Source organism: Branchiostoma floridae, chromosome 18 (assembly GCF_000003815.2).
Source record: "Branchiostoma floridae strain S238N-H82 chromosome 18, Bfl_VNyyK, whole genome shotgun sequence".
Taxonomy (NCBI): domain Eukaryota; kingdom Metazoa; phylum Chordata; class Leptocardii; order Amphioxiformes; family Branchiostomatidae; genus Branchiostoma; species Branchiostoma floridae.
This window is the reverse complement of record NC_049996.1, coordinates 4,569,455-4,597,038: the sequence shown is the minus strand read 5'-3', so window position 1 is coordinate 4,597,038 and position 27,584 is coordinate 4,569,455. Positions and strand designations below refer to the sequence as shown.

The 27,584-nt window shown below is 46.5% G+C and overlaps 2 protein-coding genes across 2 annotated transcripts; both read right to left on the bottom strand.

The window, feature by feature from the left end:
* Positions 1-4,483: 4,483 nt before the first annotated feature.
* Positions 4,484-7,233, bottom strand: LOC118406009. Its single transcript, XM_035805864.1, has 3 exons — positions 7,084-7,233; positions 5,704-6,923; positions 4,484-4,556 (listed from the first exon to the last, which is right to left on the bottom strand). The coding sequence occupies exons 1-3, from the start codon at positions 7,231-7,233 to the stop codon at positions 4,484-4,486; spliced, it is 1,443 nt and encodes a 480-aa protein (XP_035661757.1).
* A 13,906-nt stretch (positions 7,234-21,139) lies between these two features.
* On the bottom strand, positions 21,140-22,067 carry LOC118406007. Its single transcript, XM_035805863.1, has one exon. The coding sequence runs from the start codon at positions 21,962-21,964 to the stop codon at positions 21,140-21,142; it is 825 nt and encodes a 274-aa protein (XP_035661756.1). The 5' UTR covers positions 21,965-22,067.
* Between the last annotated feature and the right edge of the window lie 5,517 nt (positions 22,068-27,584).

Sequence of the window (27,584 nt, the reverse complement as noted above, 5' to 3'; positions counted from 1 at the left end):
GGGAGCCTTGGCCTGAGGTTTCAGTCTGTTTAAGATAACCATCAGCATTACCTTACCATCCTCCTACGCAGGGACATCCAACAGTTAAACCGCCTGTCTGGATGAACCCTGCTCTTTTAACCGTCACTCTTAGTTCCTGTGGACGTCCCCCCCAAACCAGCTGTCAGCCAATCAGAGAATAGGCTTTCCGTTTTCAAAAGCTGTCTCGCATGTATAAGGGTAACCTCATTAATGTTTATAAGCAGATCGGTCAGGAACTAAGGGTTCATCCTTAGAGCAGGGTACATCCAGACAGGCAGTTTGGCTGTTGGATGTCCCTGCGGAGGAGGATGTACTAAGTACCTTACTACTCGTAGCATGTCTAATTGTAAGGCTGATTGTTCTGTGGTTTTCACAGAGTGGTAGGAAGGTTCCCCTTCTCTGGTAATGTTAGAATAAGTGACTGTATCCAGGGTATTGGCCAGTTTCCGGTTTTACATATCTGGTTTTATTTTAAAGTAACATGTACCAAAACTGTTATTGAAATCAATCCTATGGGCATATGCCCAATGCAACCCCTTAGCGCATTTAATGCCATTAAGTTGTAATAAGACGACAGAGGAATCTAGCCTCCGTTGCAGTCTTCGAACGGCAGTGGTTTTTATTGCAGGGGGGGGGGGGGCTTTGGTTTGCGATTTTCAACATTGGCTGTGCTTGAAGGCTTTTCTTCTCCTGACCTTACATGACATGAGAATATTAATATGAATCTTCCTACTTAATGTGCCTTACAAGACCTTACCGGCTTGGTGTAGGATAGATATTCATTCAGCTATCGCCAGTGGGTTTGGTAATGTTATATGCTAATGACATGATCTTCAGTCAGTGTACCATCTGGACTCCGCCTGACTGATGATACACGTCACTAGGTATAACGTCATCTGATTAACATATGGTGTTACCAAACCCACGGGTGCATTAATTCACTCATTCGCTCGTTCACTCATTCATTCAATCAATCATTCATTCATTCATTCATGCAACCATGCATTCATTCACTCACTCATTTCTTCATTCCTTCATTGTCATTCATTCATCCATTCATTCCTTCCTTCCTTCATTTCATTCATTCGTTCATTCATTCATTCACTCATTCATTCATGCAATCATGCTTTCATTCACTGTTGCGAAAAGACTTGCCTTGTGGCGAACTGACGGTTGCGAACTGTCATTGTTACAAAACAACCTGGTTTAACTATGCTACATGTTTTGAAAAATAGAGACCTTAACCTTTGTAATGATGTATAACTTTATAGGGTATTTGGAAGGAAGCAATAAAAAAGTAGCATTATAGTTAAACAGTATTTAAACATATGCTTCCCGACATACGTTGTCTGCAACACTACCAGGGTTCTTAGATCATATACCATTGCCTAATATTCTCCTTTTCTACCATTTTGGAGGTCTTGAACTCTGGTAACAAGAGGACGAACTCTGTCGCAATTTCAGAAGAACTTCCGTCAAATATAAACACGCGCCATTCAGCGACGACATTTCACGTAAAACACTTACTAGAAGTATATGTTCCCATTGGCAATGCAGTAAACGTGAAATACAACGTAGCTCCACCATCAACGTAACGTACATATTATTTGTGACAAAGTTGCCCTGTCATCCTGTCCAGTTGAAGTTTTGCGTGGTGGTGACATATTTGACTCACAAATGAAGCATAGAAATTGGCAGATTCCAAAAATATCCTATCGACCATAGGGTTTTTTCATTCTGTCCAGAGCAAATTGAAGATGAATATCACTTTAGGATTGTATGCCCCAAACATTCTGTTATACGCAATTCATTGTGCACAAGGCTATCATCTTACATACCCGGATTTACCTCAATGGACTTAGATAATAAACTTAAGTTAGGGGACCCTCCGTTAGTTACATTATGACATGTGACAACCCCTGTATGGTATACATAGGAAAATATATCATAGAATGTCTAGACGCTATCAATCCCTCTCATGATTGTAAAAGGCCATTTTCATCCCATACCATGCACCCTAGTATTAAGCAGATTAACCTTATAGAACTGTAGTTATGTATCAGTAGATGCCATGCTTTGTACCTTGTACAATTGTTGCGCAATAAACGTTATGATGAATATTTACCTTCTTATCATACGTTTGCTTGACAGACCAACCATGTTGTTTCAGGAGCAAAGACGTCGCTGTCCTGGTTTGACCATTACGACAAAAAAGGGCTACCAGGCCACAACGATGAACAGATAGCAGGCATAAGCGTGGAAGAGTGCGCCAAACGGTGTTTAGCTGGAACATCTCTTGTTCCTGCTGGATCCTGTCTGTCGTTTGATTATGACACCAAAGACAGTATCTGTTATCTGAGTATGGCCAGTAAGGACACACTTGGAGTAAAATTGGCTGATAGCAACCCGCCGGAGCGATATGACTTCTACAACAGAAGAGGTACTGACATCTTTTTCTAATCTTTAACGGAACATAACTGAGTAATAGGCATCACACAGAATTCCTATCTTGTCGTTTAAACTCCTAATATAGGGCAGGTTTGGGCCTTTCAGTCAAAACATTACGGTTGCTACTCTTCCTTAAGGCATGTCATTACACAAGAAATATCAAGAAACTCACACCTGTTATCACTTTATTTCCATGTGGGTTATAAGGTCAAGGTTAGATTTGAACTTGTTTCCTGTATTGATCAGACGTGATATGTATTTCGAACCTGTACCGTCTTGGATATAACCGTTTATTCCAACTCTTACGTATGTTTTGAGGATGTCATTGTGACAAGTCCCAGGGCCATATATCCAAGGCACCCATCAAGTTGAATTTCAGGTCATTCGGTTGACATTGAGTCCATTCCAAGTCACCGTGAGGGTTTTTAGGTGGTATTTGTAATTAGTCTGAATCATTTTGATTAAAAGAATATCTAAGCCACAATAATCGAATTCTTTTCAAAACATTGACTAAGAAAATACTCATCTATTTGAATTCCTTCGAATATTTTAGAAATATTTGAAAGTAACTGTACAAAAATATCTTTATTTACGATAATTGTGAAACCTCTGTGGGATTATTTCACATTTACAAATATTTACAAATATTTGTAAACTTTGCCAAATGGTAAAATTAGTTTATTGCCCCCATAAAAGTATGCCTTATTGTTGCATCATTTTGTAAATTTTAGATTTCCCTGCTGGGCACTGGTGGATCCTTTGTGGTGGGCCATTGTTGCATGGCACCCAACCACACTTTGCAAGGATGTGTGAATTGCTATCTTCCCAGCCCGCTGAACCATTTACAAAAAATGGTAGAAAATGGTAAATAATGGTAGAATGCTGTTATCATTATTTATAAACCATTAGAAGTATCAAATTCTACACCATTAATTCAAATACAATTCAATCTCTACAACTGGATAAAAATCGGATATTTACTTCCGGACGTTTCGAGTGACATCCATCACTCTTCTTCAGCAAAAGCAGAATGAACTAGACAGAACAATTCAATACCAGTACAGCTAACTAGAAAAACTGGTTTAACCACTAAATCGTTAGGATCATATGCAAAAGGTTACAAAAAGTAAATCATGTTAGGATAGTTCCTATGGTCAGACAATACCATAGGAAAAAACTATTGTCCTTTGTGGTGCAAGGCGGGGTCCCATGTGCTGGAAAGTTCTACGCGCTGTCCTCCCTTCCGGTTTAAGGTGGGGTTGTAGATCCGCTCGTAGATGGCCTCCGTGACACCCCGTTCGTACCACCGTGGTTCGCGGTCAAGAATGTCTGTAGTATCCAGTCTGAAGGAATGTCCTTGGTGTAGTTGAGTGTGGTGGTAGATGGCAGAAGAGTATCCACTTGCTGTAGCCCTGCAGTGTTGTTTGTACCTTGCCTTCAGTGGTTGAATGGTTTCTCCAATGTAGGTGTCGTTCCACTGTGGACCTTCACACTTAAGTCTGTAGATGACGTCAGACTTGGTGCCTTTCTGCACACGGTCCTTTGGATGGACCAACTTCTGTCTGAGGATGGAGTGGGGTTTGAAGTTGGTAGCAATATTGAGGTTCTGTAGGATTCGCCGGAGTCTCTCTGATACTCCTTGGATGTACGGTATTGTGGCATTCACTGTCGTCTTCTTCTTGTCCAGTGGCTTACTGTTGGAAGGTTTCTTGGACTTATGAGATGGTTTCAGGGCTTTGTTGAAAGACCATTGTCTGTAGCCACACTTGTTCAGGGCGTCCTTAAGGTGTCGGTGCTCGTTGGATTTGGCTTCCTCTGAAGTGATGATGGTGTCCGCTCTGTGAAACAGGGTTTTGATCACACCCAGTTTCTGCTCTAAGGGATGATGGGATTGGAAGGCCAGGTGTTGGTCGGTGTGGGTTGGTTTCCGGTACACATCTACATTGATAAGTCCGTCTTCCTCTACAATGACTTTGGAGTCCAGGAAGGGTACTGTGTTGTTCTGGCTCATCTCCTATGTGAACTTGATGTTGTCGTCTATTTGGTTGATATGTTGGAAGAACTTGTCTGCATTCGTCTTCTTCAGTCTGGAGAAGGCGTCATCCAAATACCGGTGTGACAGCGATCTCGCCCCCCCGGCGATCTAGCGTTTTCGCCCCCCTTTAGCGTTTTCGCCCCCCCCCCCAAGAGCAGCTGGTTACTACATATTACAGGTGCGCTACCTGGTACTATACTGCACCTGGGGAGTAACGTGTATGGTGTGTTACCTGGTACCTTATGGCACCTTATTACCGTACCGTAAGATGCCTGCTATACCTCGAAAGTCGATACTATATTGTTCGGTGCAAACATGACATTGAAATGAAAAAGACAATTTTTGCAGCTGAGGTGGCACTGCGAACAGGTGCTACTGCGAACGTATAAATCAACACCGTCTATGGTACGGAATACGTCAGCTATATGTTTTCAATTTGTCACTGTTTTCTTTCTTGTGCTGGAAACATTTCCAAAGCACTAACAAAAACACACGTGAATAATAGTTTCTCATTATAAACACTATCTACGCGCAAGTTGATATAGCTGTTGCTAAATGCTACACAAACACTGGTAAAGTACCAGTCTTAAGAAACACGGGTAAATGCATCAGTTCCTAAATACTAGAAAAAACAGTCATGTTGGAGGTGAAGATATCCCTTGGCCAGGTGCATATACCAAAATGTGCGTTATTCTAATTAATACCTAATATTTGCATAATTAATAAAGACATTACATAGTTCTTTTGTGGTCACTTCATGGTAGAGACTTCATATTGGAGATATATAGGTTGTTTGAGGACAGGTGAATACAATGAAATACATCTTATGTCAAGACTCAGGTATGCAATAATGGGAATACAAGGGACCCAACCCTCCTTGTCTGAAACAAGTTCAACAATCTTATTACCATGTAATTACGTTACTATTGATACTATGAATGGAGTTATGTATCAAACTCGTTTACTTATATCATTCTGAAACTGCATTTTGCGATTTATACCAATCAACTTCTAAAATGTCATGTAAACCCGTCTTTTTTTGGGGGGGGCGAAATCGCTAAAGGGGGGCGAGGTAGGGGGGCGAGATCACTAGCCGGGGAGGGCGAGATCGCTAGCGATTTCGCCCTGGGGGGGCGAGATCGCTAGTGATTTCGCCCCCGGGGGGGAGAGATCACGGGGGGGCGAGATCGCTGTCACACCGGAACCAGTTGGCGGGCGGAGTGTCGGCGAACGTGCTCAGGGCTTCTGTCTCAAATCTCTCCATGTACAAGTTGACAACTATAGGGGATACTGGAGAACCCATAGCGCATCCATATAACTGTTGGTAGTACTGTCCATTGTAGACGAAGTATGTGCACCCCAGGCAGAGCTCTAAGAGATCACAGATTTGTTTGGAGGATAAGCTGGTTCTCTCTCCCAGGGTGGTGTCGGATTCGAGGAAATCCCTTACCACCGCAACTGCTCTCTTTGGCGGTATGGAGGTGAAGAGGGAACACACGTCGTAGGAGATGATTATCTCGTCTTCCTCAACCCGGATGTCCTTTATCTTGTTAACAAAGTCTGCACTGTTCTTGATGTGGTGTTCCGACTTGCCCACTAACGGTCCTATGATATCAACGAGAAATCTGGACAGTTCATAGGTCACGGATCCTACGCTAGATACAATTGGACGCAGTGGTACCTCCTTCTTGTGGATGTTAGGAAGTCCATAGAAGGCTGGCGGCTGTTCTCCGGTCGGATAGATCTTCAGGTAGGTCTTTCTGTCGATGGCTTTCTTGTCCTGTAGCTCTTTCAATGCAGCTGTGATTTTCGCCTTAAAGGTGGGAGTGGGGTCTTTCTTTAGGGGTAGGTAGGTGTTGTTGTCTGACAAAAGGTCCTGTACTTTACTGTCGTATTGTTCTCTGTCCAGAACAACAGTACATCTACCTTTGTCTGCTGGGAGAATTATGATGTCTTTGTTGGTAGAGAGGGCTTTGAGCGCAGCTTGTTCTTCTTGAGTAATGTTGTTTGCAGGTGGTTTGGACACTTTTAGTGTGGTGGCAACTTTGGTGCGCAGGGCTTCGGCCTGTTTGTGTGGCAGACGGGCACGGCGAATGGCTGATTCCGTCTCTGTGATTATGTCAACAGTGGGGATACGTTGGGGTGTGACAGCAAAATTGAGTCCCTTGGATAGTAGTAATTTCTCCGGTTCAGATAGTGTGTGGCTGCTTAGGTTTTTGACCCACCTTTCGTCAGGCTTATTTGATGTCGCAGTCTCGGAGCTTCTCCAGTTGGGGTCGCTGTCCGCTCTGCTTCTGTTGTTCTTCTGCAGTAGCCTGTCAAACTTGTTCTGTTGTCTGGTCTTGCCTTTGTTGTGTTGAGCGAGTTGACCACGGTTTGTGAAGTCTTGGACTTCGTTGTAGATGTCGGCCGGTAGGCGCTGTTTCAAGTGAATTCTGGATGTCCTTTTGTTTCGCCTTCAGGCAGTCCAGCTGGAAGTTGACCTGTCGCACTCTTTCGTTGATCAATTTCTTTTCTACGTTGTGGATGATCTTACTTGCCTTGTGGCCTTTGATGGGAGTTTTGAGATGAAAGCTTACCGGGGTGATTCCTTCTTTGAGACAACGTAGGTTGAAACGCTGGTGGTTCCTGAAGTCTGCAATCTTCCTGCCGGTGTTCTCTAGTTCACGTACTGAGTCCAGGCAAATCTTGCCAAATTGATCCTTGATACGTTTATGAAGGTTAGACATCCAGGTAAGCAATATTCAAATACAATTCAATTTCTACAACTGGATAAAAATCGGATATTTACTTCCGGACGTTTCGAGTGACATCCATCACTCTTCTTCAGCAAAAGCAGAATGAACTAGTCAGAACAATTCAAAACCAGTACAGCTATCTAGAAAAACTGGTTTAACCACTAAATCGTTAGGATCATATGCAAAAAGTTACACAAATGTAAATCATGTTAGGATAGTTCCTATGGTAAGACAATACCATAGGAAACAAGAAATCTTTTTAAAAAAAGTTGTGCCTTGCCGCGTGTTAGGGATATCGTCAGGAAAAAGTAGGTCAGAATTTCAAGCCCGGCAAGGCAAAATGCTGTGCCTTGGCAAAAACACAATACAATGACTGTTTTTACTGTTTCTGAAAGAGCTAACCAAGAGGAGTAAAATGCTTTTTAGATGAAGCGAATAGCTTGAAGGGTTGCTGAGATATGGCTCCACAAATTTGCCAAAACCTACCCTAAGATATGGCCTGCTGCGCGAAAAACGATGAGAATAAAAAAATACCTTTTTTGAGGGGTGATGAAAAGGTAAGTAAAGGCTGCAAAGCTTGTTTTATCTTATTTCCCCGTAATATGTACTACATAGAATCACTCCACAGAGTTCTGAACATTCATGGCATTTTATTATGCTTTTACACAGGGTCGATGTATGCAGCACCCACTGGTGTCCTTTCACACAATAATTGTCATCTTACCTTATTCTTTAAGAAATAAGTAGATTTGGGTTTAAAAGTACACATTTTGGGTTACAGTCAATGGTGTTTTTTGCACCAGTTGAGTCGCATTGTAGAAGATTAAATATCATACTTCATATACTTTTGCAATGTACACAACATTATGGTATCTTATATTACCAACAATGTCACATCTATAGAATATCAGCAATATTAATTGCCTTATAACAAGGTCAACTTGGTCAAGGTGAAAGGTAAGTGTGTGAATATGTCGCATTATTTTCATGTTGAGCCATGATGTTATACTGTATCAACAGTACAACTTTACACTTAAATACATTTGTAATAAAATATAGAAGACAGATGTTTGTACTAATAAGAGATAAAATATCAATAGGTAGACATTGTGTAAACACTAAATTTATTAGGACAAGTTCAACATTTTTCAAGGTCAAAGGCTCAGTCTTCAGGATACATACAATCGACACAGATTTCTTTGATGTACTTGCAGGTACATGAACTTCTCCTTATTTAATCAATACTATAAATAGTATAATGCAATGTAAACTACTTTTTACAAAAAAAACAGGCTTACTTATCATTTTCTGTGGTTACTGGTAGCAACAGTATTCTTTAACAAACTTAATGCTAATAGCACTGGCTGCACAACTTGTCAACATTATGGTTGACCTCTACCATTCAATATCTCCGCTCCGCTCTCCGGTCTTATATCAGCTACATCTGGTACTTGGTGCAATCTACACTCCACCTGAAAAACAAAATTATTTGAGTTTCATGATTAACATGTCTACCATCATGGTGATAATGTTCTTCCATCTGAGGGGATGACGACCTACTCCAGTACCACGTCTGATGTTCATCTACATCATCATCTTTCTTATGACTTATGACTTCTTTCTTTCTTGTGACGAAAGATTCAGAATGATCCAATAATGAAATGAAGAATTCAATAAAGAAAGAAAGGCAAGTTGGGGTAAGGAATAGATTAACTTATTATCATTGATTAAGTATATAAATACCTGCAACAAGATGGAAGGAGGTAAGTGTCACTGTTTCTGAGCCATCTTCTGCGACTGAACCTCAGTACCAACTGCGACAACCTCGCCCGGTCGGTAGGAACCTGGCTGATAGTAGAGACAAGAGTATAATATTGCAGGTAAGTACATATTTATGATTTTTGCTACACCAGAAAAACCCTTGGCACAATCTGACAAAGAATACACAATCTGGTTGCACACATTTTTCACGTTAACAAAAATGCCATTAGTGTTTTGAAAAATTTGGGCATAGGTTACCCGGCTGACCCATATCAGGGGGCACGGTGCCTCAAGTTCAACAAGTGAAAAAAATACAAAATGGTATTTTAGTCTTGGAACGAGGCAAGGGATGATTCACACCAACAGTAACGATGACATTGAAAATACAATTGAGATTTTCTTAAAAATTGGGCATAGGTACCTCAAGTTACCATGGTGCCTCAAGTTCAACAAGTGAAAATAAATACTAGTAGTACACAACAGGCCAATCAATGATCCATATGTAAAATATGCTAAAGAAAGCAATAAACTAAGAATAAAAAATTACTAAGAAACATTTTACATACATGTAAGTTTCATGACTAAAACATGGATAAAGAAACACTGCATAGAAATTATATTGCTGGGATTGACTTGAGAAAAAATTGTTCAAAAGCACATTTTCTTCAACATGCCCCCCTCCCCCAAACACTACAAATTGTGTCAAGTATTTTACCTTGAAATTCTTCATCCATAGCGTCAAAAAAGGTTCTATTTGTGCCGCTTCAGTCACATATCCTCCGTTTCTGAGGGGCACGCGGCCCAAAATTTGGCGCGTTTGGATCGCCGCCCGGCCAAATCGGGGCGATCGTCGGGGAAAACAGCTCGGCGCTTCGCCTTCGTGAATGCTAGAAACTTGCCGATGACATCAAAACAGCCGAAGTGTGGAACCACGATCCGAAGCCCCGGCCTCCCCGCTTACGGCGCGCCGTTTTCACCGGCAAATTTCTGGCGTTTTAAACAATTTTCAAGCAAAAGAAACACATCACAAGAAAGAGAAACTTATATCCTTTATTTTGATGGGTAAATTTGCCTCTAGAACCGGATAGTTTTTGTACCGCGGGTGTGGGAAGATGGTAGTAAATTTACGGATTGCCGTACGGCAGAGGGTTTTCGTGGTAGCGTTGAAATACCTAGTCAAACGTTCTTGAGACGTTTCGATGACGTCATTGCCTACTTATATATTCACATGCAATGCATTGGTCTAATTAGGCATTTATTTCATCTTTATGAATAGGTAATGCAAATTATTATGCGAGATAATTCACTTGATTATATATTTACTTCAATGGATTTGAAATATCACCATACAAACGCTTCATTCATTCGATGTAACCAGATGTTAAGAGGCTTTCAGTACCGACCACAACTGTTATCAAATGCGTAAAAGGGAGGTATAAAGATTGACGGGGATGTACTGTTGGTCGCCTAAGCCGTAAGTTTGTCCTCGAGAAAGAGAACTGGGAAGGGCCTTTGGAAGGGCTGGGTTAACATTGCTTGAACCATTGAACCATTGAACCATTGAACCAACCAAGAAAATAGTGTCCACAAGGCCATGCCGCTGGCGCGGCAAGGCAAAAACTAGTTCAAAACTGTACAGTAACAGCACCTGTTTGTTGAAAATTACAAAAGTAGTGTCAGTTTTTATGTTTGTCCCATTCGTCATGAATGAAAAATATAACTGCAATAATAATACCCACATTTTAAGGAGCTTATACTATAAATGCCAATTTGCTACACCAGAAAGTTGGTGAATGGTTTCATTAATGGTAAAAATTTGCTAAGTGGTAATTTTTATTTTATTTTCCAAAAAATAGGAGCGAGCGAATCCGTGAACCAATGAATTAAATTGGTATGGCTTTAACTGGCTTTTTCAGCACTGACCTACATGCCATGTTTCCTGCTGTTTGGCATATCTTATCACCTGGATGTCTAACCTTCATCGACGCTTCCAAGAGGTAGTGTCTGATGGTTCCACTAGGCCAGTTCTGCGTCCCCTCCTGTCAGCCAATCTATATGTGAGAGTGCCAAGACTTAGCTTGGACCCTGCTATGATGTCCGAAGTGATTGAGGCAAGGCGAAGTTCAAGTTCTCTCGAGATCGACTTTATTCACAACTCAACTGGTGATGGCCGTCGGTGGTAACAATCAGAAGTACTCTTCACTCTCAGTTGGCAAAGTCCAGATCCTACTTTCTGTCACTGAAGTCCAAACTTTCCAGATCTTTCCACAACTTCTTTCGGCACGTGGCAAAACTGCCACGGCCCGAGGCCGCTACCTTTCTCGGCACGAAACGACTGCTACGGCACGAAACTGCCACGGCACGAAACTGCCACGGCACGAAACTGCTGCCACGACACGAAACTGCTGCCACGGCACGAAACTGCACTCTCCGAATCGAGTGTCTCCTTTTTATCTTCTAAATTTTGGGTTGGGCCAAGACCAAATACGGCTAATCTTATGCGAATCTTTGGAATCTGATTGGCCCAGGAAACATGTAAATGTGGACTAATAACTTCTCAAAAGTCCGGAACTCAAGTGACATTGAATGGCAAAGCGTAAGAAAACCAGTAAATTTCATATTAAAAAGCTCCTCGGAGGCTTCACCTGAGGGTCAGACCGGATGGGTCGTGAACTTCTCACTCGGTCAACCTTCGGGCTATCCACCCCTCAGAACTGCTTGGGCACAACCGGCCAAAACTTTATACTGCAAGTTCGAATGCAGCTGTCAAACTTTATGGACTGTACCAACTCTGAGAGAGGGAAGGAGCAACAGGTATTCTGACACTCTAGAACACCGTACATCACAAAGAAATCTTCTTAACATTCGAATCCGACTTCTGTCAGTCGCCATTGCTATCCTAAACTATGAGTACAACTTCTCACAACAATTCTGTCATGTTTCGAACGGGAAACGCCCCGTAGTTTCGCTAACATTGGAGTTTTCTATGTCGGTTACATCATCGGTCGGTAACTAGGGATCCGGCGTGGTTACTAAGCTATACATCAACTCATCTTCCAGCCGGTCCGGGACTCCGTACATTCCATTCACAGTGACCGAGATATCGGACGTGGGATCCCAGGCGAAGGTGTCAATCAAACGGCTCCGGTCGAGTTACAATGTTGGGCCATCTTAAGTCAAAGTCGAGACTAGCGCTACTACTAGTATTAGTCAACAACGTCGGTCACATAGTCAACATTCAATAGTTATCCTAACACTTTTGGTAACAAGTTCTGCGTGCGTTTGTCCGTTATTCACAAAGTTCCTTAACCCTTATGCTATTAACCCTGGTATTTGACCTCTGCGGCCGGTGCCGGCTAGCTTAATTGCAGTGGTTATCCGATCTCCCACAATGGGCCTTCTTCGGCCAGCTGACGGAGGATATCAGAGTACTGAGAGGAGTCCGGGCGTTGCTAGGCACATTAGCTAATTACTGTCACTCTAGCCTAGGATACCAAACATCTTAGTCTAAACGGGCTGGCCCCGTTTACACCCCCCCACTTAAAACCTGCGCCGTCCCCGGCGTAGCGGACGTTACTTTCGGGGGACAAATGGGTACCGATTATCAAGGCACATCCAATATCTGCTACCCCTTGCAATGCCTCTCCTTAACTATCTTATTCGGAACGCACACTCTGGCATCAGTACATCCTTTTCCTACCCCCTGTGTCTCTATTGTTTCTTCACCTCCGAATGGCAATAAACTGTGGAGGCTGTCGTTTTCTCAAACAGAAAAGGATCTCTGCAATAAACGTACTGTCACTGCTGCCATTACACTCATTCGTGCAAAAGCTTTGCGGGGATGACCCCGTGGGGTTCTCTCGAGAAGGACGGTACACCAGACAGGAGGTACAAGGAGAACAACCATTCTCCGCTATATCGCCGCTAGCACTTCCAACGGCTACGGGTGTGGCCGTAGGTACCAGTCGAAAACTCGGACTTCAGTAACTACTCATTTACTAAATTCACCTGGACCACCCTTAGCGACAATTAACTACGGAGATTGTCGTTTTCTCAGACAGAGAAATACTTCTACATCAACACCTCTTAACTTAACAGGTTGATCTCCACGACCAGTAGACGGGACACCAGACATGCGGTACGAGTCAGCCATTCGGGCGTGACTTTCTGGTGTCAGGGGTGACGACGTCGAACCACGTGTCACTGCCTGTATCAATTGCCTAACGTATGCAGGAGCGGCAGAGGTACAGTTCATAAAGGGCTTAAAACATTCGTCCTATAACTGACCCTTGCTGTAGAAAACATCACGAAAGAGGAAGAAGGTGCAGCTTGAGACCGCACTTGCCTCCAAGGACACACATACCAAAGGAGATGTGACTAATGGTTGCTGTAAAACATCCAAACAAACTGTCAACGTCATGGACAGGACAAAAAGGACTCAAGCTGGCCAGAATAACTAGCGGATTTCGTTGGAACACTCAAATAGGGTCGAACAGTCGTGCTGCTGAACCTGGAAAATTTGTATGAGACAGATTCATTTATTTCCTTCCGCTGTGGCTGGGGTTCAGTGACCCAGACATGGCAACCTTCGATGATTCGAACCTTTCGATATCACGTTTGCCTCTAGAATGGGCGGAAGAACAACAAGTGCTGCAGTTCCTAAAGGGTATGAACTGAAGCACTCCTAACGGTTACGGGCGCCGACATTGGCACAAATGGAGAATTCTATTACAGGAGTTCTCCATTCGCTTTGTTAGAAATAATTTTGCGTAAGGGAGCCCCGAGAGAAACAACATCATCCGGAACTGGGACTGCAACAAACCGCTAATTATTTTGTAATCGCCTCTACCAGGGCAAAGTGGCACTGACCCGCTACAATAACAATTCGTACTGCAAACACAACAGTGGGTGCTGTGTACAACCACCCCGGTGACCTTCTCCAAGGGTCTACTGCGAGCCTAGCGGGAGCTCCCCGGCTATAACTTATCTAAACCCCTCACCTCTCCTTGGGCATTAACTCAGCGCTTTCATCAAGGCAAGGACGCTACCTCCTTGGGGCCACCCATCCTGACCCGATTACCCGACTATTAACTATCCTATCAGGACTACCGCACGCTTCGCTTGTTACCATCACATCACAAATCTAGTCATTACTACTTCGTCTCGGTCATTGACCGCGTGTCAAAACACATATATCGCTTACACATTTCCTATCCTTACCTTAATCCTATCTTAACCCTACCCTATCCTATCTTAACCTTACCCTATTGGTTACGTCACGGAATGTCTTTTTGTTTCACAGTTCGTTTTCGGAGGCTGTCTCTCGTCGTCTCCAGGCCTCGAGTACTCTGCACAGGTTCAACGTTCATGACGGGATCCTTGTCAGGAATAGCGTTCATTACGTCAGGAACAGTGTTCAGCTACGTAATCCATGGGTTCAGCTACGTAATCCATGGGCTCTGCGTCCTCACTAGTTCTCCGAGAACAAGATCATACCCCGTTTCGACCGTTCTGGCGGGGTTGGTCTCTATAAGATGTCCATCCAGGGGGAATTCCACCGACGCGAAGCTAACGATTCACGACGAACGTTGGTGGCAGCTCCGGAGACAGACTGGTACCATGGCAGACTGGGAAGGTTGTCGGCGGTAGAACGGTTACGCCAATACGGAAAAGTTCGGTGGCGTAAGGAGTCTCGCCTAAGGACTGGAGCGGGGAGAAGCAGAGAAGCGGATTTTCCGGCGGTTCCATATCGTCGGGAAGCACCACAGTGGAGAAAGTGTCCGGCGAGAGATCGCTGGGAGACGGCCCGAAGGCGGACGCGGGGAGGAATAGAAATGATGATGTATCAATGTTCCACGAAACCCCATCGCTTACGACAGCAGCAGGCTGTTGACGTCCCCGGACTTCATCACATGATTGACGTCCTCGTCTTTCCATGGTCGGAACTGCGTCCAAACGAGACTAGTCATTGTCCGAGAAATCAGCATTCCTCTTAGTCTCCTTCACGCCCACGTCAGCACACGGTGTCGGAGGGCGCCCATCTGCCACAGCAGTCTACTTCACCACAGACAGTTGAGACCTAGCGGGATGGTCAGCTTACGGACCTTGTAGGGGGTAGGAGGAACTTCCAATGCCCAGCCGTCGTCGGCGATCCTTGTTCGGTCGTCTGGACCGGTGGTTGGCAGCCCTGCAGCGGGAGAAACAGAACACACGCATACACACGCCCCAACCCGGTCCTCTATTTTAATCCTTCATAACACGTAATCTTTTACCAATTCTGCTCCTAACCTTATCCTTTCCTCCCTCTATTCGTATAAGAAGGGTAGAAAAAGCAACCAGTGGTAGTGACCAATGGTAATTGCAAAATTCCGCCCGAGAAATATCTCCCCGCGCTCTCCGTCACAATTTTTTCTTTTCACTTGTCGTGCTGTCTACGTAACGTATCTCATAACATCCTGACCTTAATAGTTTCTATCTTTAGTTCTTAACCTATCTCCACTGTCTTTCGAGTCTTTCTCTTCTGTTCTAGATAAGGACGGAGTACCGTTCATTAGTATTTTCTTCACTTAGTTATTTTCTAGGTTTCCTTACTGCACAATTCGCCCGGCGGAACACATTCATCGAGTCTTCCGGGTATTGGAGCATCTCAATTATGCTCAGCTTCCTCGAGTGCGTCAGATTATTCGTATCTTATACTACCTTCTCCACGCACCCCTCTTCTGGGTCAACGTGTCTGTTGGCCATTCTTTTGTGACCCAAGTCCTCACCTAACTGCCCTTGCTACTACGACGTGTTTCGCCTGTACCCCGCCCGTTTGGGTTTTGGGTTACACAACTGAGCACTGCGAGTGGACCCTAAGTCTGGTGTACTCACCCCCGAGCAGCGAGATAGCAGATCAGGTGTTCCGGAAGGACAAAAGTCACAAATAAACTAAAGGTTTCATCTTCTCTCAAGTTCAAAAAGAATTTCCGGACGCGCCCCGTCTATGGGACCACGCGTCTATCTAACAACTTCTAAGGGACAGAACCTCGAACCCCCGCCTGGCCGTCGCTGCCACCGCTAGTTAGTCAGTTTGCATCCCGCCTGTTTAGGTGATGGGTTGCACAACTTCCTTACGGCGGGTGGTGACCGATTTGGTACGTCCACCCATGAGCAACAGCGGCGGACCAAACGCCATGGTGGGGCGACTGTCAACTTTCAACATTTCAATTACACCACCGCTCGTGGTCATTTTCAATCATCCCAGCGTGACCTGTCGGACCACACTGCCCCTCCCCTTACTGCCCGCAGAGCACCCGGCCAATCTACACGAGTCCGGATTGGGATACTTCCACGTAACACTAGCTGGGTTGACCTACCGAGTCGGTCAGGGGTCGCGAACGGAACAGCGGCCTGGGGGACACCTGGGGTATCTAACCCGTGCTAATCACTATTATCCTGGGCGACACAACTTGCCTAATTCCCGCCTCCAAACGCGGATTCGCCGACTTAATGCAATAACGCAGTCATCTACGTCTGCTGTCCCTAACTATAGATGAAGCAACCTGCAATGCTCCATCTCTATCCGTCTGGCAGCACCTTCAGGCACTGGTGTTGACAGAAGGCGGCGAGCCATCTCCATCAATCACTGCGACTAAATGCAAGACGAGCCTCTACCTTGCTTCTGAATTCCTCTCCTATTCACGTTAACATCAAAAGGGGTTTCCGTTACTCGTATGTCCTTAATCGTTCCATGATCCATCTCATCAACTATTCTTTCAACCCAGAAAAGGAGACAAGCGAAAACCGTTTAGCGCCCGGGCAACAGCCTGGGTAGCCCGACAATAAGTGGCACGCGCCCCCAGTAAGATCGGGTTTCCATACCAGTTTGGGGGTCTGCCTCTGTTCGTGCGGACGGGGTATCTAGGGAGGTCAACCGGTTCAGGTTCTGGCGAATTCGGGTCTTCCTCTGCCGATTCGGCCGTTTGTTCCAAAGACGGGTCATTTTCTTCCCCGTCCGCTGACGGTGCGTCTGTTCGGGCCTCATTTAAATCGATCTCAGGGCCCTCTGTCCCTTCCCTTGTGGAACTACCTGCGGGGCTGGGTTCAGTCACAAACGTCGGAGCCTGTACTGGCTCGACACTACCCAGTGACTCGTCCGTCTCATTCTGAAACAGATAGCGGGGGAAGGTATACACATCAAAAGATTCGGAGTGGCCGCCCTCAGACTGTTCGGTCGGCTCTTCAGCTATGCTGGGACAACCTCGCCGAGAGCTCGCCCTGTTGCTGGGTCCCCGTGCGACTCTAGACCTGTCTCTCTTCGTCGGCCCGAACAGACAAGGGATCATCATATCCCGATGTAACTTTCGTGGGGGCCCACTTCCCCGTTCCGGTTCTACTACATATACTGGGATGTCTGGGTCTGGCCGCTTTCGGACGATATAAGGGATCCGTTCCCACCTATCTTGTATCTTCTTGCGTCCTCTACACTTCTTATTCTTAACTAGCACACGTTCCCCGGGAAGCAACGGTGCCTCCCTGGCAGTCCTGTCGTAGATGCGTTTACGCGCGGCGGCGGCCCCGTCTAGGCGCCGTTGAGCTTGGGCGTAGGCGTATCGATAGCGCTCGTGATGCTCTCGGACCCAGTCATCTACACTAGACTCTCCTTCCTCGAATTCGGGCTCTATCCCCTGGGTCAGATCTATTGGCAACCTCGCGTGTCGCCCAAACATCAGGTAATAGGGACTGTAGCCAGTACTACTATGCGGGGCATTATTGTAGGCGTGCACTAGTTCAGCGATATAGTCGGGCCAGCGGCGCTTCTTATCGGCCTCTAGAGTTCCTAGCAAATCTAGAAGGGTGCGATTTAGTCTCTCTGTCTGTCCATTCCCTTGGGGATGATACGGGGTTGTTGAGACCTTCTCTGCTCCATACAATTTGCATAGCTCACGGATGGTTTCCGATTGGAAATTCGCGCCCTGGTCCGAATGCAGTCTCCTAGGGAACCCGTAGGGGAGGATAAAGTGTCGCCACAAAGCCTTGGCTGTGGTCACGGCGGTCTGGTTCTTGGTGGGTATCGCGACTGAGTACTTAGTGAAGTGGTCCGTTATCACTAGGATATTCTCGTACCCGCTCGACGATTTCTCTACAGTTAAATAATCCATCGCGACGAGTTCTAAGGGGGCTGTGACTCGGATGTTCACCAAGGGTGGCCTCACATTTGGGACCGGGGACTTACGCAAACAACACCTCTCGCAGGTCCTGACCCAGGTGGCCAGATCTGCGTCCATGCCTGCCCAGAAGAATCTCTGGTGGGCTAATCCCAACGTTTTGGGTATCCCCAGGTGACCATGACGCGTATGTACTGACTCAAACGCATCCCTGCGCAACGCGGCGGGGAGGACGACCTGCCGAAAACTGTTAGCGTGCCCTTGACCCCAGAATTCCCGACACAACATACCCTCGTGTATGTGGAGGCGGTTCCATTGCCTCAGCACACGACCTACTTCTGCGGTCTCCTTGGCTAGCTCTTTATTGCTGGGTCTCGGCCCCTTAATTACATACCGTATGACTCGTTCCAGGACAGGGTCTTCTCGTTGTAGGGCACCCATTCCCCCCTGGGTATAACCCAACCACTCGGGTCCCGGCGGGGTTCCCTTGACCTTGGTCTCACTCTTCTGCTGTAACAACGCCGACCAGTTCGTCCCTTCCTCTTCCCCGACTTCCTCGGCTATCAGCGCCCCTACTCTAGCTACCTGGCCGGGCATGCGCGACAAGGCGTCAGCGTTTGCATTCGACTTCCCCGGGCGATACTTTATGGTGAACTTATAATTGGCCAAGCGAGCTACCCATCGTTGTTCTACTGCACCTAACACGGCTGTCTGTAGGTGTGCTAGCGGATTATTATCGGTATAGATAGTCACTTCGTTACCATACAAATGTTCCTTGAACTTCTCCGTCACTGCCCACTTTAAGGCCAGTAGTTCCAGTTTGAACGAACTATAATTGTCCCAATTCCGTTCCGCCTGTCGGAGCCCCCTGCTAGCGTAAGCAATCACCCGCTCGACCCCATCCTGTTCCTGAGCTAACACGGCCCCGAGACCCTGATTGCTCGCGTCAGTGTACAATATAAACGGCAGGGAGTAATCAGGGTATGCCAACAGGGGCGCGGACATCAACTTCTCCCTCAAAGTATCAAATGCGGCTTGACATGCCGGAGTCCAGGCAAACGGCTGGTCCTTCCTCACTAGCTCATGCAACGGACCTGCAATTTTTCCAAATGACTCTACGAATCGTCTGTAGTAGGAGGCAAACCCTAAAAACTGTCTAACCTGCCGCACCGTGGTCGGGACCGGCCAGTCCCGGAGTGCGGCGGTCTTGTCTGGGTCCGTGGCCACTCCCCCTTCGCTCACTATGTGTCCCAGGTACTTGACTGACGAGCGGAACAAATGGCATTTATCCGGCCGGAGCTTCAGCCCATACTGCCCCAGGCGAGAGAAAACCACATCCAGCCTATCCAGATGTTCGTCTACATCCTTGGAAAAGACGATTATGTCATCCAAATAAATCAACAGAATTTCTAAATTCTGGTCGCCTAGGCAACGCTGCATAAGGCGTTGGAAAGTGGAGGGAGCTCCCTGGAGACCAAACGCCATTCTAGTGAACTCGAACAGTCCCAGGGGACATGAAAATGCAGTCTTCTCCCTGTCTGCCTCGTCAATCTCTACCTGCCAGTAACCAGCGGCCAAATCTAGTGTAGAGAACAGGCGGGCCCCCCCAAGGGCATCTAGGCTTTCTTCGATTCGGGGAAGAGGGAAGGCGTCTCTATGCGTTCGCGCGTTTAGCTTCCTATAATCTACACAAAACCTCAACCCGCCATCTTTCTTCCGAACAAGAACTATTGGAGAAGCCCATGGGCTCGAACTCTGTCTTATCACGTCTTGTTCTAACATCATTTCGATATGAGCCTTCACTTCTTTATACATGGCCGGGGGTATCCGGCGGTACGGCTCCCGAGTCGGAGGGGCGTCCCCTGTTGGAATTCTGTGTGTTACTACGTTAGTCCTGCCAAAATCGTTCTTGTCCTTAGAAAAGGTGCTCTTATGTTTCGTTAAGAGAGCTCGTAGCTTCTGTGCCTGTTCTTCCGTCAAGTTGGTGAGATCGACATCTACGTCTACGGGAAGTGAGTCCCCTTCGTCAGCCCCCGGTCGACTATCTCCGTTCGATTCGCTGGTAACTACCCTTACATGGGCCTCTAGATCTCCGGTCGAGTCGACGTCTAGTTCTACTTCCTGTTCAGGGACCTTTTCGACTACATAGAGTTCCCCCAGTCTGGCCCGGTGGCCTAAGATTACGTCATGTTCCGCTACATTAGCTACTCTTACTGGCACCCGGCCATGTCTCACCTCGGCGTACGCTCGCGCCACTACAATAGGTTTTGGGAGGGTGCCCGCTTCCGGTGGCTCGACTAACACGGTGTACGGGACCCCGTTCGGACCTGTCCGAGCCCTACAGAATATTACCATCTCATGCCCCGCGGGGACAACCAACCTCTCCCTGTGTGGAGCCCAGGCAGACCCTACTCTTCCATCATCAGCTATTGTAAAGCGTTGAAACTTATCCTCTACTTTAAGGGCGCGAGACCAGGCCGTAGCCTGTTCTATCTGCTCTGGGTCTGGCCGCTCGATGGCTTCAGCTATGACGGACCTACAAGAACTGATCACATTCATACCAACAATGGCAGGCAAAGTCCAAGATGGGTTATCCTCCACTATCAGAACCCCCAGTTTAGGCAAATCGCGCCCCATAATTTGAATATCCATTTCGGCACACCCTACCAATTTGATCGGCAGGCCGTTCATTGCCGTCAATCTAAGCCAAGACGAGTCTGTCTTTAGTTTCTCCCCCCTAACTCCAAACTTACTTTCAAAGCAACTCCGCGTCATCAACGTTACTTGGGACCCGGTGTCAAGCAAACAGCGGACACCTTCACCATCAAACTTTACATCAACTTCTAGACTACCCCCTATTGTTCGCTGGGCTAAATTAGCTCTCGTGTGCCCTTCCCCCCTAACGGCAGAACTAAACATACTACTCCTACAGGAGCTACTAAACTTCAGGGGCTTGGTTTCTTCCCTTAGTTCATAAGAAGAAGAAGCTATTGTCTCCGCGAGTCGCCCCCCGCTGGCGGAGCCTGCCAGTTTAGTGACCCCGGCCCTGAATCGCGGGTGCCATTGAGCCGATCTGAGTTGGGCGGAGTCAATGGGTTAGACTGGTGCCCGGCCGCTGGAGGCGCGTCTACCTGGGGACAGTTGCGACTCATGTGCCCCTCCTCATTACACGAGTAGCATATAGGCCTACGGTCCGCCGTGAATCCGCGCCGGGGGTTCCGGCCGGAGGAGCGATACCCGTTATTATTTCTACTGCCCGATTGGCTTCGCGGATTCGGCCCACCTGACTGGCGGGGCCCGGCCTGGGCTTGAGATCGACCCCTCAAATTCTCTATTTCGCTACACAAAGTACCCGCTACCCTGGACAAATAGTGGTTTTGCTCTAAAAGCCCATGTCGTTCCCGCCGGAGTTCCTCTACTTGACGCATCAGCGAGATGGCGTCTGGAGAGGCGCCCCCGGGTGCTGGCAACAAGGTGGCGGTGCCCGACGCGTCTTGATCTATAGCTTCAGCCGCGCTCGCACCGCGCACCTGTACACCTCGCACTCGGGTGTTTGCCTCCACTAGCTCGAGAGCTTCCTCTTTCACCTCCGCAAACGTGAGGGTCTCATGTCGACGGACTCGGCGCAGGAGTTCTAGCCTTACGTCTTTATCTTTGAGCCCCTCGACAAACTGGTCGCGGAGCGCCTTGTCGGGGTCAGCGCAAATTTGGGGGTCCTGTCTACGGGCCCGGCGCATCAGGGTCCGCAGCTGTACCGCATATGCCCGCACTGTCTCGTCTGGCCCCTGCCTCTGACTGTAGAACCTACCCATAATAATATTGGCCGAAACTGTGTCTTTGAATGCCCTCTTTAACGTGTCTAAAATCTTCTGGGGGTCCCCCCGTTCCTGTGGCTCCAGAACGCTAACTTCCTGCTTCGCCTCCCCCTCTAGATTCGTCCAGATCAGGCGAGCCCTCTGTTCGGGCGTACCCCCCCCAGGTGTTCAAGGCCCCCTCTACTTCATCTAACCAGTCTTCAAATGAAAGGGTTGAGCCGGCCCCCGAGAATTTTGGCAGTTTCCGATCCGTGTGCACCACTATCGTGGGCTGGCCATTCGACAGGCAAGACGTGGAACAACGGTTCCGGGGCGGAGACGGAGTTCTGGACCGACGTCTGCGAAGTGGGGGAGGGGAGTTAGACGGGGTGCGGGGCAGGTATCCATATGGTGGCAAGGGTCCCATATCTGGTGTGTATAAAGGGTCCCTTACCCGGGGCCTCCTCCCGGACACGTCGGGCCTGTTTCGCGTACTCGTTGCGAACAACCCCGGGGCTACCCTGGGGGTCTCCCCCTCTGCCCCTAACTGTGACCTCATCTCCTCCCGTATCCCTGCTAGCTCGGCCCTGGCGTCCCCAAGACCGACTGACATATTTCCGTTTATGTCCATATACGCGAATTTCTACTTGGTTTTCCGCCGTTTTTCCCTATTATAATAGCTGCTTCGTTTGTGGTCCCCCGGACTCGTGTTTCTCAGCACGGGCAACGGTCTCAGTAGGAGTGGCAATGACCCAACGAACGACCACGTGACTGGGGCGTCTCCGACCTTCGCAGAAAATATTTTAAGCAATACGTCCCCCTCTCGGCTAACCTGTTCCCTATGTCCTCTACCTCAAACGGGTGAGCGCACCAGATCACGCGGAATAGAGCACCCAGAAAATTTACTACCTGTCCTTGAATTAGGATGTGGTACTGGCGTCGTGCCGCAATAGCAAGGGCCAACAAAATGTCACTCGCGTTACCCGGGGCGACCGCGATCAATAGTGCTCCGCTCGGGTTTATCAACATGAGCTATTCTTCAGTGCTGGTTCAAAGAACCTGTCTACCCCTGTCATCCAAGCTATATCCTTAAAACCACAGATTTAACACTAACACATAATCTAAACCACACACAACGCTACCTAAACATGAATACAACCTGTCTACAAACGTGCCTATTCATTTACTAGGCTATAGGACCGGGCTAAGACTGTGCAACGCGGCTCTGCTCCCCAAACAACAGTACTACCCACCTCCAGTCCACTTCGGTCTTGACCATTGGGCTTCGCTGCGTCTGTTCCCTCCAGCACGCCTTGTTCCGTTGTCCTTCCTATTGTCCGCCTTGAACTTGGAATCCAATGGATTTCCCCGGTTTCTCTGCGACTTCTTCGTCCTTGCTCGCAGCGCCAGATGTGAGAGTGCCAAGACTTAGCTTGGACCCTGCTATGATGTCCGAAGTGATTGAGGCAAGGCGAAGTTCAAGTTCTCTCGAGATCGACTTTATTCACAACTCAACTGGTGATGGCCGTCGGTGGTAACAATCAGAAGTACTCTTCACTCTCAGTTGGCAAAGTCCAGATCCTACTTTCTGTCACTGAAGTCCAAACTTTCCAGATCTTTCCACAACTTCTTTCGGCACGTGGCAAAACTGCCACGGCCCGAGGCCGCTACCTTTCTCGGCACGAAACGACTGCTACGGCACGAAACTGCCACGGCACGAAACTGCCACGGCACGAAACTGCTGCCACGACACGAAACTGCTGCCACGGCACGAAACTGCACTCTCCGAATCGAGTGTCTCCTTTTTATCTTCTAAATTTTGGGTTGGGCCAAGACCAAATACGGCTAATCTTATGCGAATCTTTGGAATCTGATTGGCCCAGGAAACATGTAAATGTGGACTAATAACTTCTCAAAAGTCCGGAACTCAAGTGACATTGAATGGCAAAGCGTAAGAAAACCAGTAAATTTCATATTAAAAAGCTCCTCGGAGGCTTCACCTGAGGGTCAGACCGGATGGGTCGTGAACTTCTCACTCGGTCAACCTTCGGGCTATCCACCCCTCGGAACTGCTTGGGCACAACCGGCCAAAACTTTATACTGCAAGTTCGAATGCAGCTGTCAAACTTTATGGACTGTACCAACTCTGAGAGAGGGAAGGAGCAACAGGTATTCTGACACTCTAGAACACCGTACATCACAAAGAAATCTTCTTAACATTCGAATCCGACTTCTGTCAGTCGCCATTGCTATCCTAAACTATGAGTACAACTTCTCACAACAATTCTGTCATGTTTCGAACGGGAAACGCCCCGTAGTTTCGCTAACATTGGAGTTTTCTATGTCGGTTACATCATCGGTCGGTAACTAGGGATCCGGCGTGGTTACTAAGCTATACATCAACTCATCTTCCAGCCGGTCCGGGACTCCGTACATTCCATTCACAGTGACCGAGATATCGGACGTGGGATCCCAGGCGAAGGTGTCAATCAAACGGCTCCGGTCGAGTTACAATGTTGGGCCATCTTAAGTCAAAGTCGAGACTAGCGCTACTACTAGTATTAGTCAACAACGTCGGTCACATAGTCAACATTCAATAGTTATCCTAACACTTTTGGTAACAAGTTCTGCGTGCGTTTGTCCGTTATTCACAAAGTTCCTTAACCCTTATGCTATTAACCCTGGTATTTGACCTCTGCGGCCGGTGCCGGCTAGCTTAATTGCAGTGGTTATCCGATCTCCCACAATGGGCCTTCTTCGGCCAGCTGACGGAGGATATCAGAGTACTGAGAGGAGTCCGGGCGTTGCTAGGCACATTAGCTAATTACTGTCACTCTAGCCTAGGATACCAAACATCTTAGTCTAAACGGGCTGGCCCCGTTTACATATATCGTCCTCCTACTGCGCCCTAACCAAAACTTACTGCACTACTGGACTTTTCGTGCAACTGTTGGACGCAGTTAGTCAGCTTTGGTACAATGTTGTACCTCTTCATAGCTGCCCACAAAACTCCATACCAAACCCGGCCGAACGCGGCCCTTTTCATAGTCAACAAATACATGGTACAGACTTTGTTGGTGCTGGGGTTACTTCTCAACGAGGACTCTTGAGTTGAAAATCTGATCTTCGGTGCTCCTTCAACTACGGGAGCCTTGGCCTGAGGTTCCAATCTGTTTAAGATAACCATCAGCATTACCTTACCATCCTCCTACGCAGGGACATCCAACAGTTAAACTGCCTGTCTGGATGAGCCCTGCTCTTTTAACCGTCACTCTTAGTTCCTGTGGACGTCCCCCCCCCCAAACCAGCTGTCAGCCAATCAGAGAATAGGCTTTCCGTTTTCAAAAGCTGTCTCGCATGTATAAGGGTAACCTCATTAATATTTATAAGCAGGTCGGTCAGGAACTAAGGGTGACGGTTGAAAGAGCAGGGTACATCCAGACAGGCAGTTTGGCTGTTGGATGTCCCTGCGGAGGAGGATGTACTGTAAATTCAGAAATGTTCGCGGTGGATTAATGGTCGCGTTTTTCGCGGTAACCACTCCATCGCGAACTTAAAACCACCGCGTACATTTTTCCATGACATTAAGAGACTACCGTACATGGTGCCACCGCAAACTTAAAACCAACGCGAAAAGTCCTTTATCCCGCTAACGGGAAATTAAATCCCCGCAAACTTAAATGCATTTACAGTACCTTACTAGCATGTCTAATTGTAAGGCTGATTGTTCTGTGGTTTTCACAGAGTGGTAGGAAGGTTCCCCTTCTCAGGTAATGTTAGAATAAGTGACTGTATCCAGGGTATTGGCCAGTTTCCGGTTTTACATATCTGGTTTTATTTTGAAGTAACATGTACCAAAACTGTTATAGAAATCAATCCTATGGGCATATGCCCAATGCAACCCCTTAGCGCATTTAAGGCCATTTAGCTGTAATAAGACGACAGAGGAATCTAGCCTCCGTTGCAGTCTTCGAACGGGGGTGGTTTTATTGGAGGGGGGGGGGGGCGTTGGTTCGCGATTTTCCCCCGTGTATTTTCCTTTACCAATTACCAAGACGCCGACTGAGCGCAGTCTTCGGCATGGGAGAAAATCGCTATCACGGCAAACTCCCTTTCACAGCATACTCCCTCCCTCGGCAAACTCCCTTTCCCGGCACAAGAGAGCCCAGCCAACGTTGAAAATCGCGAACCAACCAACGCCCCCCCCCCCCCCATAACAAACACCCATTCGAAGACTGCAACGGAGTCTAAGAGGAATAAAAATTACACTTAAGTCTTCTTTTTGTCTAATAATGGCCTAAAAACGGAATGAAATTATTCACTGTTTCTCCATTGTGCTTGAAGGCTTTTCTTCTCCTGACCTTACATGACATGAGAATATTAATATGAATCTTCCTACTTAGTGTGCCTTTCAAGACTATACCGGCTTGGTGTATAATAAATATTCATTAATTCATCGCCAGTGGGTTTGGTAATGTTATATGCTAATGAGATGACTTCATTGTTAATGACGTGTGTCTTCAGTCAGTGTACCATCTGGACTCCGCCTGACTGATGATACACGTCACTAGCTATAACGTCATCTGATTAACATATGGTGTTACCAAAACCACGGGTGCTTTCATTCACTCATTTACTCGTTCACTCATTGATTCATTCATTCGTTCAATCATCCATTCATTCATTCATTCATTCTTCATTCTTCAATATTTCATTAAATGTTTCATTCAATGTTTCATTCAATCTTTTATTCAATCATGTATTCATTCTATTTTTTGACTGATTCATTCACTCATGCACTCGTTCACTCATTCAATCATTCATTCATTCATTCAATCATTCGTGCATCCATTTATTGAATCATTCATTCATTCAGTATTTCATTAAATGTTTCATTCAATATGTTATTCAATGATGTATTCATTCTATTGTTTGACTGATTCATTCATTTATTCCCTTTCATAAAAGTTACACCGATTCGAGGTTAAGAGGAAACCCCATCAGCTGGTAAATCCAAGACCGAGTGTAAATATTACTTGTGTGGCTAGTCTATAATAGGTTCCAGTGAGATGATAAAGGATTGTTTTCTTGTGGTATTACCCACAGGTGATGGTGTAGATGATACATTACTAAACATGGCTAATTGGGTTTAATGCGGTATACTGAACATGCTTATTATATGCATATAAGGTATTAAGTAATGATGAGTATGAGGACTTTATATGATGTGTTCAATTATATATTTAGTATATTACTATACATTGTGATGTTGAGCCAAAGAAGGCATTACTAACATGATAATATCTGAGGTTCCAATAGGTATTTATGATCGTGATCATGTAGATTTCAATAAGGTATTGCATGTTTTTATCATCAATATCAGCCTCTGTAGGTGATGTCATCAAATGAACATGTGTGCATAAGAAATGGTTGTGTATAAGGTTGTTATATGACGATGTTTATATATCATGTGCTCTCATTATGCTGATGATTAGACCTGGTTGATTTGGTTATAAGGATGGCATCTGCGCGCAAATCGATTTTTGGTCGTTTGAAAAAAAAAGTTTTCAACCACCCTCAGGCTGTAAAGTCTACAAACTGCAGCTGCAAAAAGATAAGCAAATATATGCTGTACATT